The 18035-nt window shown below is 45.3% G+C and overlaps 1 protein-coding gene across 1 annotated transcript; it reads left to right on the forward strand.

Moving 5' to 3' along the window:
* Positions 1–1952: 1952 nt before the first annotated feature.
* LOC124027488 (puratrophin-1-like) lies at positions 1953–16504 on the forward strand. Its single transcript, XM_046339903.1, has 8 exons — positions 1953–2065; positions 2452–2676; positions 3611–3781; positions 5457–5637; positions 5794–5910; positions 7418–7684; positions 13133–13335; positions 15691–16504. The coding sequence occupies exons 2-8, from the start codon at positions 2479–2481 to the stop codon at positions 15694–15696; spliced, it is 1143 nt and encodes a 380-aa protein (XP_046195859.1). The 5' UTR covers positions 1953–2065; positions 2452–2478; the 3' UTR covers positions 15697–16504.
* Positions 16505–18035: the final 1531 nt, after the last annotated feature.

Genomic DNA, 18035 nt, shown 5'->3' on the forward strand with positions numbered 1-18035 from the left:
CACTACATAGGGACTAGTGCACTACATAGGGACTAGTGCACTACATAGGGACTAGTGCACTACATAGGGACTAGTGCACTACATAGGGACTAGTGCACTACATAGGGACTAGTGCACTACATAGGGACTAGTGCACTACATAGGGACTAGTGCACTACATAGGGACTGGTGCACTACATAGGGACTAGTGCACTACATAGGGACTAGTGCACTACATAGGGACTAGTGCACTACATAGGGACTAGTGCACTACATAGGGACTAGTGCACTACATAGGGACTAGTGCACTACATAGGGACTAGTGCACTACATAGGGACTAGTGCACTACATAGGGACTAGTGCACTACATAGGGACTAGTGCACTACATAGGGACTAGTGCACTACATAGGACTAGTGCACTACATAGGGACTAGTGCACTACATAGGGACTAGTGCACTACATAGGGACTAGTGCACTACATAGGGACTACTGCACTACATAGGGACTAGTGCACTACATAGGGACTAGTGCACTACATAGGACTAGTGCACTACATAGGGACTAGTGCACTACATAGGGACTGGTGCACTACATAGGGACTAGTGCACTACATAGGGACTAGTGCACTACATAGGGACTAGTGTGCCGTTTGGGACTAGTGCACTACATAGGGACTAGTGCACTACATAGGGACTAGTGCACTACATAGGGACTAGTGCACTACATAGGGACTAGTGCACTACATAGGGACTAGTGCACTACATAGGACCTGGTGCACTACATAGGACTACTGCACCACATAGGACTAGTGCACCACATAGAATTATGCACATAGGGACTAGTGCACTACATAGGATCGGCGCACTACATAGGACTGGCAGGGACTAGTGCACCACATAGGACTAGTGCACTACATAGGACTGGTGCACCCACATAGGGACTGGTGCACTACATAGGGACTAGTGCACCACATAGGACTAGTGCACTACATAGGGACTAGTGCACTACATAGGGACTAGTGCACTACATAGGGACTAGTGCACTACATAGGGACTAGTGCACTACATAGGACTAGTGCACTACATAGGGACTAGTGCACTAACTAGTGCACTACATAGGGACTAGTGCACTACATAGGGTGCACTACATAGGACTGGTGCACTACATAGGGACTGGTGCACTACATAGGGACTGGTGCACTACATAGGGACTGGGTGCACTACATAGGGACTGGTGCACTACATAGGACCGGGTGCACCATGATAGGACTAGTGCACTACAGGAGGGACTAGTGCACTACATAGGGGACCAGTGCACTACAAGCAGGGACTAGTGCACTATAGGGACTGGTGCACTACATAGGGACTGGTGCACTACATAGGACTCAGTGCACCATATAGGGACTGGTGCACCAAGATAGGGACCAGTGCACTACATAGGACTGGCACTACATAGACTGGTGCAATTGCCATAGGGACTAGTGCACTACATAGGACTAGTGCACTACATAGGGACTGGTGCACCATAGGGACCAGTACCACAGGGATCAGTGCACTACATAGGACTGGGTGCACTTGCCATAGGGACTAGTGCACTACATAGGACCAGTGCACTACATAGGGACTAGTGCACTACATAGGGACTAGTGCACTACATAGGACTGGTGCACTACATAGGGACTAGTGCACTACATAGGGACTAGTGCACTACATAGGGACTAGTGCACTACATAGGGACTAGTGCACTACATAGGGACTAGTGTGCCGTTTGGGACGTAGCCTAAGGGAGAGATATTACACTCTGCACGGATATTAAAAAAGCAACCAAGTAATTTGATGTCTCGCCAGAATTCTCGCCAAATAAAACCGAACTTGTCGAGAAATGGAGAGTGCCTCATTTCCTTTTTTTGGTACAGGGCATGTTTACAGAACAAGAGAGGGTTTTCTGTCTTCTCTCAGTAGAATGATTTGTTCTGTTTCCATGTAATCCACAGCAAGACGCGTTCGGCCTGTACGCTCTGTACAGTAAGAACAAGCCTCGGTCTGATACGCTGTTGGCCAGCCACGGAAACAGCTTCTTCAGGGTGAGGAAGAAGAACACACATACATGTGCTTCAGAACGTACAGACAACTAGCTGTGGCTCTTTGCACCTGGCTGTCTGGCTGTCTGTCTGTCTGGCTGTCTGTCTGGCTGTCTGTCTGGCTGTCTGTCTAGCTGTCTGTCTAGCTGTCTAGCTGGCTGTCTGTCTAGCTGTCTGTCTGTCTAGCTGTCTAGCTGTCTAGCTGTCTAGCTGTCTGTCTAGCTGTCTGTCTAGCTGTCTAGCTGTCTGTCTGTCTGTCTGTCTGTCTGTCTGTCTGTCTGTCTGTCTGTCTGTCTGTCTGTCTGTCTGTCTGTGGCTTTTTGCACCTAACTGACTGACTGTCTGTCTGTCTGTCTAGCTGCATAACCTTTGACCTCTCTCCGCTATAGAACAAGCAGCTGGTGCTGGGAGATAAGATGGACCTGGCCTCCTACCTGTTAAAGCCCATCCAGAGGATGGCTAAATACGCTCTCCTCCTCAAAGACCTGATCAAGGAGGTGAGCGAGGCGCAGGAGACAGAGCTGGGCTCCCTCCGAGCCGCCGCGGAGATGGTCAAGTTCCAGCTGCGTCACGGCAACGACCTGCTCGCCATGGACGCCATTCGAGACTGTGACGTGAGTGACGCACCTTCAGCCTGAGAGTTTTCGTGTCGTCTTTGACCCTCACAGAGTTACAGTCCAACTCGGGAGACGGCCGAGGGGAGACGGCCAAGGGGGAGAACGGCCGAGGGGAGAACGGCCGATGGGGAGAACGGCCGAGAGGGAGACGGCCGATGGGGAGAACGGCCGAGGGGAGAACGGCCGAGAGGGAGACGCCGATGGGGGAGAACGGCCGAGGGGGACAACGGCCGAGAGGGAGACGGCCGATGGGGAGAACGGCCGAGGGGGAGACGGCCGAGGGGGAGAACGGCCGAGAGGGGAGACGGCCGATGGGGAGAACGCCCGAGGGGGAGAACGGCCGAGGGGAGAACGGCCGAGGGGGACGGCCGAGGGGAGAGAACGGCCCGAGGGGAGAACGGCCGAGGGGGAGACGGCCGAGGGGGAGAACGGCCGAGGGGGAGACGGCCGAGGGGGATAACGGCCGAGGGGAGACGGCCGAGGGGAGAACGGCCGAGGGGGAGACGGCCGAGGGGGATAACGGCCGAGGGGAGACGGCCGAGGGGGAGAGTGGCTCATAATAACTGTATCCAACATTGACACCATGTGTTTTGATGTGATTGATCCCATTCCACTGATTCCACTCCAGCCGTTACCACGAGCCCGTCCTCCCCAATTAAGGTGCCACCACCTCCTGTGTGGTACAGCGATAATATGACACACTCTGTGGAACTGAACGATTTGGGAAGTCTGAAATACAAGGGGAGGGGGATTGTAAAATACCACTGGGACGGTTTTAGACTTGGGGATTGTAAAATACCACTGGGACGGTTTTAGACTTGGGGAATAGCGGCGTGAAGAACGAATCTTGGGAAGATGGCAACGTGCAACAAGTGTTTGAGTAACATGAAGTGTTGTATGTTAAGCCTGCCTCTCGTCCCGTCCTCCCCAGGTGAACCTGAAGGAGCAGGGTCAGCTGGTCAGACAGGATGAGTTCTGGATCTGGTACGGCAGGAAGAAGTGTCAGCGACATGTCTTCCTGTTTCAAGACCTGGTGCTGTTCAGTAAACCCAAACGCATCGAAGGAGGACTGGACGTTTACATCTACAAACACTCCTTTAAGGTGGGTCCCTCTATATCTACCAACACTCCTTTAAGGTGGGTCCCTCTATATCCACCAACACTCCTTTAAGGTGGGTCCCTCTATATCTACCAACACTCCTTTAAGGTGGGTCCCTCTATATCTACCCTCTATATCTACCCTCTATATCCACCAACACTCCTTTAAGGTGGGTCCCTCTATATCTACCAACACTCCTTTAAGGTGGGTCCCTCTATATCTACCAACACTCCTTTAAGGTGGGTCCCTCTATATCTACCAACACTCCTTTAAGGTGGGTCCCTCTATATCTACCAACACTCCTTTAAGGTGGGTCCTCTATATCTACCAACACTCCTTTAAGGTGGGTCCCTCTATATCCACCAACACTCCTTTAAGGTGGGTCCCTCTATATCTACCAACACTCCTTTAAGGTGGGTCCCTCTATATCTACCAACACTCCTTTAAGGTGGGTCCCTCTATATCTACAAACACTCCTTTAAGGTGGGTCCCTCTATATCTACCAACACTCCTTTAAGGTGGGTCCCTCTATATCCACCAACACTCCTTTAAGGTGGGTCCCTCTATATCTACCAACACTCCTTTAAGGTGGGTCCCTCTATATCTACCCTCTATATCTACCCTCTATATCCACCAACACTCCTTTAAGGTGGGTCCCTCTATATCTACCAACACTCCTTTAAGGTGGGTCCCTCTATATCTACCAACACTCCTTTAAGGTGGGTCCCTCTATATCTACCAACACTCCTTTAAGGTGGGTCCCTCTATATCTACCAACACTCCTTTAAGGTGGGTCCCTCTATATCTACCAACACTCCTTTAAGGTGGGTCCCTCTATATCCACCAACACTCCTTTAAGGTGGGTCCCTCTATATCTACCAACACTCCTTTAAGGTGGGTCCCTCTATATCTACCAACACTCCTTTAAGGTGGGTCCCTCTATCTACAAACACTCCTTTAAGGTGGGTCCCTCTATATCTACCAACACTCCTTTAAGGTGGGTCCCTCTATATCCACCAACACTCCTTTAAGGTGGGTCCCTCTATATCCACCAACACTCCTTTAAGGTGGGTCCCTCTATATCTACCAACACTACTTTAAGGTAGGACCCTCTATATCCACCCTCTATATCTACCAACACTCCTTTATGTGTTTGTTATACTGTGGTCAGTTGTAGAAGTGACATAGGGATTTGGTTATACTGTGGTCAGTTGTAGTAGTGACATAGGGATTTGGTTATACTGTGGTCAGTTGGAGAAGTGACATAGGGATTTGGTTATACTGTGGTCAGTTGTAGTAGTGACATAGGGATTTGGTTATACTGTGGTCAGTTGTAGAAGTGACATAGGGATTTGGTTATACTGTGGTCAGTTGTAGAAGTGACATAGGGATTTGGTTCTCCTTTGTTTTTACAATGTAGAGATGTGATAAGCAGAAACGTAGAAGTTGTAAGAAAAATGGAATGTTATTTTGTTGGGAATCACATCTCCCTCCCTCTCTCTCTGTCTCTCCCTCTTTCTCTCTATCTGTCTCTCTCCCTCCCTCCCTCTCTCTCTGTCTCTGTCTCTCTCTCTCTCTCTCTCTCCCTCTCTCTCTCTCTCCCTCTCTTTGTCTCTCTCCCTCTTTCTCTCTATCTGTCTCTCTCCCTCCCTCCCTCTCTGTTTCTCCCTCCCCCCAGACGGCAGACGTGGGGATGACAGAGACATCTGGGGACAACAGTCTTCGTTTCGAGGTGTGGTTCAGACGCAGGAGCAGTAAGAACCAGACGTATGTCCTGCAGGCCTCCAACACAGACATCAAACACGCCTGGACCAACAACATCGCACGTATCCTCTGGCAGCAGGCTACCCGGAATAAAGGTAGAGATGAGGGAGGGAAGGAGGGAGGGAGGGAGGGAGACAGACAGAGAGAACATAACAGTAGATACAAGTGTTATGTGGGTGTGTTTGGGTCGGCCCAGTGTGGTTAATTCATCTCGGCCCAGTGTGGTTAATTCATCTCTGTGTTGTGTTCAGAGATCCGTAATCAGGAGATGGTTTCCATGGGGGTGGGTAACAAGCCGTTCCTGGACATTAAACCCAGTGATGCTGCCATCAACGACAGGGCTATAGACTACATCATGAAGGGACGAGGTAACCACTAAACTAAACCACTGTCTAGTACACTGATCAATAACCACTAAACCACTGTCTAGTACACTGATCAATAACCACTAAACTAAACCACTGTCTAGTACACTGATCAATAACCACTAAACCACTGTCTATTACACTGATCAATAACCACTAAACTAAACCACTGTCTAGTACACTGATCAATAACCACTAAACCACTGTCTAGTACACTGATCAATAACCACTAAACTAAACCACTGTCTAGTACACTGATCAATAACCACTAAACTAAACCACTGTCTAGTCCACTGATCAATAACCACTAAACTAAACCACTGTCTATTACACTGATCAATAACCACTAAACTAAACCACTGTCTATTACACTGATCAATAACCACTAAACCACTGTCTAGTACACTGATCAATAACCACTAAACCACTGTCTATTACACTGATCCATAACCACTAAACCACTGTCTAGTACACTGATCAATAACCACTAAACCACTGTCTATTACACTGATCAATAACCACTAAACCACTGTCTAGTACACTGATCAATAACCACTAAACTAAACCACTGTCTAGTACACTGATCAATAACCACTAAACTAAACCACTGTCTAGTACACTGATCAATAACCACTAAACTAAACCACTGTCTAGTACACTGATCAATAACCACTAAACCACTGTCTAGTACACTGATCAATAACCACTAAACCACTGTCTAGTACACTGATCAATAACCACTAAACCACTGTCTATTACACTGATCAATAACCACTAAACCAAAGCTGTCTAGTCCACTGATCAATAACCACTAAACTAAACCACTGTCTAGTACACTGATCAATAACCACTAAACCACTGTCTAGTACACTGATCAATAACCACTAAACCACTGTCTAGTACACTGATCAATAACCACTAAACCACTGTCTAGTACACTGATCAATAACCACTAAACCACTGTCTAGTACACTGATCAATAACCACTAAACCACTGTCTAGTACACTGATCAATAACCACTAAACCACTGTCTATTACACTGATCAATAACCACTAAACCACTGTCTATTACACTGATCAATAACCACTAAACCACTGTCTATTACACTGATCAATAACCACTAAACTAAACCACTGTCTAGTACACTGATCAATAACCACTAAACCACTGTCTAGTACACTGATCAATAACCACTAAACTAAACCACTGTCTAGTACACTGATCAATAACCACTAAACTAAACCACTGTCTAGTACACTGATCAATAACCACTAAACCACTGTCTAGTCCACTGATCAATAACCACTAAACCACTGTCTAGTACACTGATCAATAACCACTAAACCACTGTCTAGTACACTGATCAATAACCACTAAACCACTGTCTAGTACACTGATCAATAACCACTAAACCACTGTCTAGTACACTGATCAATAACCACTAAACCACTGTCTAGTACACTGATCAATAACCACTAAAGCAAAGCTGTCCCTGACCCGTCCCCCAGGTGCCAGAACTCGAGCCTCCATTGCCGTGTCCCTGTTCGACCACTCCAACCCTTTCAAGCGGACAGCGTCGAGTAACGGGGGGTCTGGTGGCGGGGCCCCTGCTGCGTCTGGCTCCTGCACTCTCCTGGGGCCCCTCAACCTGCACATGTACAGCAGCCACAGCCAGGCCCTGCTGCCCGGGGGAGAGAGGCCCTTCATCAGCCCGTGTCTGGAGGAGGACGAGATGGAGCACGAGACCAGCAGCCAGCCATCCATGACTACATACTGTATAGATCATCCCTCCATGACTACATACTGTATAGATCATCCCTCCATGACTACATACTGTATAGATCATCCCTCCATGAGTACATACTGTATAGATCATCTCTCCATGACTACATACTGTATAGATCATCCCTCCATACTGTATAGATCATCCCTCCATGACTACATACTGTATAGATCATCCCTCCATACTGTATAGATCATCCCTACATACTGTATAGATCATCCCTCCATGACTACATACTGTATAGATCATCCCTCCATGACTACATACTGTATAGATCATCCCTCCATGAGTACATACTGTATAGATCATCCCTCCATGACTACATACTGTATAGATCATCCCTCCATACTGTATAGATCATCCCTCCATGACTACATACTGTATAGATCATCCCTCCATACTGTATAGATCATCCCTACATACTGTATAGATCATCCCTCCATGACTACATACTGTATAGATCATCCCTCCATGACTACATACTGTATAGATCATCCCTCCATGACTACATACAGTATATATCATCCCTCCATGACTACATACTGTATAGATCATCCCTCCATACTGTATAGATCATCCCTCCATGACTACATACAGTATAGATCATCCCTCCATGACTACATACTGTATAGATCATCCCTCCATGACTACATACTGTATAGATCATCCCTCCATGACTACATACTGTATAGATCATCCCTCCATACTGTATAGATCATCCCTCCATGACTACATACTGTATAGATCATCCCTCCATGACTACATACTGTATAGATCATCCCTCCATACTGTATAGATCATCCCTCCATGACTACATACTGTATAGATCATCCCTACATACTGTATATATCATCCCTCCATGGCTACATACTGTATAGATCATCCCTCCATGACTACATACTGTATATATAATCCCTCCATGACTACATACTGTATAGATCATCCCTCCATGACTACATACTGTATAGATCATCCCTCCATACTGTATAGATCATCCCTCCATACTGTATAGATCATCCCTCCATACTCTATAGATCATCCCTCCATACTGTATAGATCATCCCTCCATGACTACATACTGTATAGATCATCCCTCCATGACCACATACTGTATAGATCATCCCTCCATGCTGTATAGATCATCCCTCCATGACTACATACTGTATAGATCATCCCTCCATGCTGTATAGATCATCCCTCCATGACTACATACTGTATAGATCATCCCTCCATACTGTATAGATCATCCCTCCATGATTACATACTGTATAGATCATCCCTCCATGACTACATACTGTATAGATCATCCCTCCATGACTGCATACTGTATAGATCATCCCTCCATGACTACATACTGTATAGATCATCCCTCCATGACTACATACTGTATAGATCATCCCTCCATACTGTATAGATCATCCCTCCATGACTACATACTGTATAGATCATCCCTCCATGACTACATACTGTATAGATCATCCCTCCATACTGTATAGATCATCCCTCCATACTGTATAGATCATCCCTCCATGGCTACATACTGTATAGATCATCCCTCCATGACTACATACTGTATAGATCATCCCTCCATACTGTATAGATCATCCCTCCATGAGTACATACTGTATAGATCATCCCTCCATACTGTATAGATCATCCCTCCATGACTACATACTGTATAGATCATCCCTCCATGACTACATACTGTATAGATTATCCCTCCATACTGTATAGATCATCCCTCCATGAGCACATACTGTATAGATCATCCCTCCATGACTACATACTGTATAGATCATCCCTCCATGAGCACATACTGTATAGATCATCCCTCCATGACTACATACTGTATAGATCATCCCTCCATGAGCACATACTGTATAGATCATCCCTCCATGACTACATACTGTATAGATCATCCCTCCATGAGCACATACTGTATAGATCATCCCTCCATGACTACATACTGTATAGATCATCCCTCCATGACTACATACTGTATAGATCATCCCTCCATTACTACATAATGTATAGATCATCCCTCCATGACTACATACAGTATAGATCATCCCTCCATGACTACATACTGTATAGATCATCCCTCCATACTGTATAGATCATCCCTCCATGAGTACATACTGTATAGATCATCCCTACATACTGTATAGATCATCCCTCCATGACTACATACAGTATAGATCATCCCTCCATGACTACATACTGTATAGATCATCCCTCCATGACTACATACTGTATAGAATCTACTGTATAGATCATCCCTCCATGACTACATACTGTATAGATCATCCCTCCATGACTACATACTGTATAGATCATCCCTACATGACTACATACTGTATAGATCATCCCTCCATGACTACATACTGTATAGATCATCCCTCCATGACTACATACTGTATAGATCATCCCTCCATGACTACATACTGTATAGATCATCCCTCCATGACTACATACTGTATAGATCATCCCTCCATACTGTATAGATCATCCCTCCATGACTACATACTGTATAGATCATCCCTCCATGACTACATACTGTATAGATCATCCCTCCATGACTACATACTGTATAGATCATCCCTCCATGACTACATACTGTATAGATCATCCCTCCATACTGTATAGATCATCCCTCCATGACTACATACTGTATAGATCATCCCTCCATGACTACATACTGTATAGATCATCCCTCCATGACTACATACTGTATAGATCATCCCTCCATGACTACATACTGTATAGATCATCCCTCCATACTGTATAGATCATCCCTCCATGACTACATACTGTATAGATCATCCCTCCATGACTACATACTGTATAGATCATCCCTCCATGACTACATACTGTATAGATCATCCCTCCATGACTACATACTGTATAGATCATCCCTCCATGACTACATACTGTATAGATCATCCCTCCATACTGTATAGATCATCCCTCCATGACTACATACTGTATAGATCATCCCTCCATGACTACATACTGTATAGATCATCCCTCCATACTGTATAGATCATCCCTCCATGACTACATACTGTATAGATCATCCCTCCATGACTACATACTGTATAGATCATCCCTCCATGACTACATACTGTATAGATCATCCCTCCATACTGTATAGATCATCCCTCCATGACTACATACTGTATAGATCATCCCTCCATGACTACATACTGTATAGATCATCCCTCCATACTGTATAGATCATCCCTCCATGACTACATACTGTATAGATCATCCCTACATACTGTATATATCATCCCTCCATGGCTACATACTGTATAGATCATCCCTCCATGACTACATACTGTATATATAATCCCTCCATGACTACATACTGTATAGATCATCCCTCCATGACTACATACTGTATAGATCATCCCTCCATACTGTATAGATCATCCCTCCATACTGTATAGATCATCCCTCCATACTGTATAGATCATCCCTCCATGACTACATACTGTATAGATCATCCCTCCATGACCACATACTGTATAGATCATCCCTCCATGCTGTATAGATCATCCCTCCATGACTACATACTGTATAGATCATCCCTCCATGACTACATACTGTATAGATCATCCCTCCATGACTACATACTGTATAGATCATCCCTCCATGACTACATACTGTATAGATCATCCCTCCATGACTACATACTGTATAGATCATCCCTCCATGACTACATACAGTATATCAGCGACTCTCTGTCCATCCCATCTATCTCCTTAAATCTCTTATGATTTACATAATGTACTATATATTTATATATATTTATATATATTTATCTATTATATATTTATATATATTTATCTATTATATATTTATATATATTTATCTATTATATATTTATATATATTTATCTATTATATATTTATATATATTTATATATATTTATCTATTATATATTTATATATATTTATCTATTATATATTTATATATATTTATCTATGATATATTTATATATATTTATCTATTATATATTTATATATATTTATCTATTATATATTTATATATATTTATCTATTATATATTTATATATATTTATCTATTATATATTTATCTATGATATATTTATATATATTTATCTATTATATATTTATATATATTTATCTATTATATATTTATCTATGATATATTTATATATATTTATATATATTTATCTATTATATATTTATATATATTTATCTATTATATATTTATCTATTATATATTTATATATATTTATCTATTATATATTTATATATTTATCTATTATATATTTATATATATTTATCTATTATATATTTATATATATTTATCTATTATATATTTATATATATTTATCTATTATATATTTATCTATGATATATTTATATATATTTATCTATTATATATTTATATATATTTATCTATTATATATTTATATATATTTATCTATTATATATTTATATATATTTATCTATTATATATTTATATATATTTATCTATTATATATTTATCTATTTCAACTGTTCTGTGATGGTTCCGCTGCGTTATGAACCATTCTATTCCCAGAGTTTCTACAGATTGGAAGTTAATATAGTTTGTCTTAGTTACTGTACCAACCAAACCCACCTATCAGTGTTGATCAACTCCTCTCCTCTCCGTTTCTCCCCCTCGCACTCCCTCACTCCCTCCTCCCCCCTCCCTCTCTCTCCCTCTCTCTCCCTCCCCTCCTCCCTCCCCTCCTCCCTCTCTCTCCCTCCCCTCCTCCCTCCCCTCCTCCCTCTCTCTCCTCCCCTCCTCCCTCCTCCCTCCCTCTCTCTCTCCCTCCCTCTCCCCTCCCTCTCCCCTTCCTCCCTCCCTCTCCCCTCCCTCTCCCCTCCCTCCCCCCCCTCCCTTCCTCTCTCTCTCCCTTCCTCTCCCCTCTCCCCTCCCCCTCCCTCCTCCCCTCCCTCCCTCTCCCTCCCCTCCCTCTCCCCTCCCCCTCCCCTCCCTCTCCCCTCCCCCTCCCTCTCCCCTCCCTCCTCCCCTCCCTCCCTCTCCTCCCCTCCCTCTCCTCCCCTCCCTCCCTCTCCTCCCTCCCTCTCCTCCCCTCCCTCCCTCTCCCCTCCCTCCCTCTCCCCTCCCTCCTCCCCTCCCTCCCTCCCTCTCCTCCCCTCCCTCTCCTCCCCTCCCCTCCCTCTCCCCCCCCCCCCTCTCCTCCCCCCCTCCCCTCCCTCTCCCCTCCTCCCCCCCCTCCCTCTCCTCCCCTCCCTCTCCCTCTCCTCCTCCCCCCCTCCCTCTCCTCCCCTCCCCCTCCCTCTCCCCTCTCCTCCCCTCCCTCCCTCTCCTCCCTCTCCCCTCCCCCTCCCCCTCCCTCCCTCTCCCCCCTCCCTCTCCCCTCCCCCTCCCTCCTCCCCTCCCTCTCCTCCCCCTCCCTCCCTCCCGCCCTCCACAGCTACAGAGAGCTCAGGTTCATCGTCCCACTGTCTGTCCGGCAGCGGCTCCAGTGGTTCAGACAGTGGCTGTGTGTCCAGCCACCTCCCTGAGGCCAGTTTATCTGAGGATCCCTCGTTCCCCTGCCGTCCCCCGTCCGACGCCGTGACCTCCCCCAGCCTGCCCAAAGACAAGCCGCACTACAACAGCCAGTACATTTCAGCCGTAAGTGAACGTAATGGTCACGGGTGGGTTCACAGGCTCGTCAGGTTACAGTTTATCCACAGTGGCCCTGGTTCTGGAGAGATGCAGTGTGTGCAGGGTTTTCTCCAGCCCAGCGCTACAACACCAGTTCAGTTCAATGCAGGTCTGATTTGTGATGCGTGACGATCCCTGCATTCTGCAGTCATGGAAGAATGGTTGATAGTTTGTCTGTAATGGAATGTGATATATACTGTTGATTTGTGTTAACTATAATTTCATTGATTGATTAAATGTCACCTGTATGAGCTTGGCTTTGTGCAAAACCCTGCTGACAAGATCAATAACCCTGCTGACTTGATCAATAACCCTGCTGACTTGATCAATACTTGTAACATTCCTCATAACACATCTGTAACCCTGGCTTCCCTTCCTCCCTCCCTCCCTCTCTCCTTCCCTCCATTCATCTCCAGAAAGTAGCTCAGATCATAGGCCCTTCCACTATAGTGTGATTCCTGACTGGGACCCTACTTGGAGTAAGTGGAGCAACACATCAACTCAAACCACCTCCTCTAAACAACACCTCAACTCAAACCTCCTCCTCTAAACACCTCAACTCAAACCTCCTCCTCTAAACAACACCTCAACTCAAACCTCCTCCTCTAAACAACACCTCAACTTAAACCTCCTTCTCTAAACAACACCTCAACTCAAACCTCCTCCTCTAAACAACACCTCAACTCAAACCACCTCCTCTAAACAACACCTCAACTCAAACCACCTCCTCTAAACAACACCTCAACTCAAACCTCCTCTAAACAACACCTCAACTCAAACCTCCTCTAAACAACACCTCAACTCAAACCTCCTCTAAACAACACCTCAACTCAAACCTCCTCCTCTAAACAACACCTCAACTCAAATCTCCTCTAAACAACGCCCAGGGCCTGTATTCACAGAGCTTCTCAGAGTAGAAGTGGTTGAACTAAGATCAGGTCCCACCAGTCCTTGTAATCTCATTCATTATGATCTAAAAAAGGGGAAAAACTGATCCCAGATCAGCACTGGTACTGAGATGAGATGTGAATAATGGGCTAAGAGCTGTGCTATAATCTATACTGTATGGAAGCCTGTATTTCTCCAAGCTGCTGCTGTTTGTGACATAGCCTGGGTACCAGTCTCTGCTGTTTGTGACATAGCCTGGGTACCAGTCTCTGCTGTTTGTGACATAGCCTGGGTACCAGTCTCTGCTGTTTGTGACATAGCCTGGGTACCAGTCTCTGCTGTTTGTGACATAGCCTGGGTACCAGTCTCTGCCGTTTGTGACATAGCCTGGGTACCAGTCTCTGCCGTTTGTGACATAGCCTGGGTACCAGTCTCTGCTGTTTGTGACATAGCCTGGGTACCAGTCTCTGCTGTTTGTGACATAGCCTGGGTACCAGTCTCTGCTGTTTGTGACATAGCCTGGGTACCAGTCTCTGCTGTTTGTGACATAGCCTGGGTACCAGTCTCTGCTGTTTGTGACATAGCCTGGGTACCAGTCTCTGCTGTTTGTGACATAGCCTGGGTACCAGTCTCTGCTGTTTGTGACATAGCCTGGGTACCAGTCTCTGCTGTTTGTGACATAGCCTGGGTACCAGTCTCTGCTGTTTGTGACATAGCCTGGGTACCAGTCTCTGCTGTTTGTGACATAGCCTGGGTACCAGTCTCTGCTGTTTGTGACATAGCCTGGGTACCAGTCTCTGCTGTTTGTGACATAGCCTGGGTACCAGTCTCTGCTGTTTGTGACATAGCCTGGGTACCAGTCTCTGCTGTTTGTGACATAGCCTGGGTACCAGTCTCTGCTGTTTGTGACATAGCCTGGGTACCAGTCTCTGCTGTTTGTGACATAGCCTGGGTACCAGTCTCTGCTGTTTGTGACATAGCCTGGGTACCAGTCTCTGCTGTTTGTGACATAGCCTGGGTACCAGTCTCTGCTGTTTGTGACATAGCCTGGGTACCAGTCTCTGCTGTTTGTGACATAGCCTGGGTACCAGTCTCTGCTGTTTGTGACATAGCCTGGGTACCAGTCTCTGCTGTTTGTGACATAGCCTGGGTACCAGTCTCTGCTGTTTGTGACATAGCCTGGGTACCAGTCTCTGCTGTTTGTGACATAGCCTGGGTACCAGTCTCTGCTGTTTGTGACATAGCCTGGGTACCAGTCTCTTTGTGCTAACGTTCATCTCCTTGTCGTGCCAAACAAATGACACAAAGAGTACAAGAGGTGGAATGTTAGCACGAAACAGGTCTGTATTTCAGGCTAGCTGTGGTGTTTTAATGGGAGGTCTGGGTGCTTGTAGTATCTCTGTAGTAAGTCTGTTCTCTGGTCTCTCTCTACAGGTCTGATATCCAGAAAGACGCTATTTCCAGGCCAAGGAAGACAGACGAGACAAATACGTGTTCGTTTTCTCGCGCTGCCATAGCAGCAACTCTCATCTCACATGGACACTGTAAAGAGCTGGGACTGTTTCTAAACAAAAAGAAAAGCCACTTTTGAGCATAGCTTTTCTATTGTTTCTTTTTTAAAGTTAATTTAAATATTGTTATATTTTTCTTCCCAAAAGTACTGGTGGCTGCAGTCGTTTTTGTCCTGTACTATATTGGGTTATTCTGTAAATAATTATTTTAATAGTTTCCTGTGAATTTATGAATGGTTTGTTTCTTTATCATCTTGTTGACCACTTTTACTGCAACTTCTGATTCACCTGTTGATTGATGTTATACCCTGGGATGAAAGGCTAGTTCTGGTTCACCTGTTGATTGGTGTTATACCCTGGGATGAAAGGCTAGTTCTGGTTCACCTGTTGATTGGTGTTATACCCTGGGATGAAAGGCTAGTTCTGTTATACCCTGGGATGAAAGGCTAGTTCTGGTTCACCTGTTGATTGGTGTTATACCCTGGGATGAAAGGCTAGTTCTGGTTCACCTGTTGATTGGTGTTATACCCTGGGATGAAAGGCTAGTTCTGGTTCACCTGTTGATTGGTGTTATACCCTGGGATGAAAGGCTAGTTCTGGTTCACCTGTTGATTGGTGTTATACCCTGGGATGAAAGGCTAGTTCTGGTTCACCTGTTGATTGGTGTTATACCCTGGGATGAAAGGCTAGTTCTGGTATACCCTGGGATGAAAGGCTAGTTCTGGTTCACCTGTTGATTGGTGTTATACCCTGGGATGAAAGGCTAGTTCTGGTTCACCTGTTGATTAATGTTATACCCTGGGATGAAAGGCTAGTTCTGGTTCACCTGTTGATTGGTGTTATACCCTGGGATGAAAGGCTAGTTCTGGTTCACCTGTTGATTGGTGTTATACCCTGGGATGAAAGGCTAGTTCTGTTATACCCTGGGATGAAAGGCTAGTTCTGTTATACCCTGGGATGAAAGGCTAGTTCTGTTATACACTGGGATGAAAGGCTAGTTCTGGTTCACCTGTTGATTGGTGTTATACCCTGGGATGAAAGGCTAGTTCTGTTATACCCTGGGATGAAAGGCTAGTTCTGTTATACCCTGGGATGAAAGGCTAGTTCTGTTATACCCTGGGATGAAAGGCTAGTTCTGGTATACCCTGGGGTGAAAGGCTAGTTCTGTTATACCCTGGGGTGAAAGGCTAGTTCTGAATCATACTCTTCAAAAAAGGTCCAAAGCAACATGTTTATTTTTCGGCATTCTGGTACGACTCTTTTTACAGTGTCTTCACATAACGTCAGATTCCTCCATCTTGTTTTACTGTGGTGGTGTTGTAGTTTTGTTCTGTGTCTCGGTCTGTTGCCACTTCCTGTAGCCGTTCAGGTCTGACTGAGGGTGTATCCTAAATAGCAACCTATTCATTATGTAGGGGATTACTGTTGACCAGAGACCTATGGCCAAAACTAGTGCACTATATATAGGGAATAAGGTGCTATTTGTGTCGTGAGCCTGACTCCAGGTCAGTTCCCTGACAGGTCAGAGCCAGTTGGTCCGAGGTCCTCCCAGCTGAGTGACTCGGCGCTGTAGAATGGAGAGAGGAGAACGGTACCCACCGAGAGAAGAAGAGAGAGGGAGGCTACTTTCACCTACAGAGTTTCAAATAAAAAATAATAAAAATTTAAAAAATGTTTCTTGTTAATATACATGTATTTGTATTTTTTAAAGATGGCATTAAGAAGAAAGGAAAACCTCTGAATGTACATTGTCTGTCTGTAAATATTTGCACCTGCGGTGCTCTCTGGTTCCAGTATTGTGTCGGAGAAAGCAGAGGAAGACTGTGATAACGTTGTGCATGTAGAAAGCAGCAGGGAATCAACATACAAATGACAACAACGAAATGACTTTCCACTCGTTGAATCTGGAGCCTGAATGTCTTCATCACCTGTCATCTCTCTTCATCCTAACTCGTTCAAACTTTTAATAAACATGTGTTGGCTCTTGTATCCAGAAGGAGGGTGTTGGTTTTCACTGGGATCCTGAGGGGGGTGTAGGTCAGTCAACATGTCTTCCTGAGGTGGGGGGGGGGGGGCACTGGGTGTCTGTCGTCTGTCTTACTGTGTTGAGGTGGGGGGACACACTGGGTCTGTAGTCTGTCTTACTGTGTTGAGGTGGGGGACACACTGGGTCTGTAGTCTGTCTTACTGTGTTGAGGTGGGGGGACACTGGGTCTGTAGTCTGTCTTACTGTGTTGAGGTGGGGGACACTGGGTCTGTAGTCTGTCT

Source organism: Oncorhynchus gorbuscha, unplaced genomic scaffold (genome assembly GCF_021184085.1).
Source record: "Oncorhynchus gorbuscha isolate QuinsamMale2020 ecotype Even-year unplaced genomic scaffold, OgorEven_v1.0 Un_scaffold_3287, whole genome shotgun sequence".
NCBI classification, from domain to species: domain Eukaryota; kingdom Metazoa; phylum Chordata; class Actinopteri; order Salmoniformes; family Salmonidae; genus Oncorhynchus; species Oncorhynchus gorbuscha.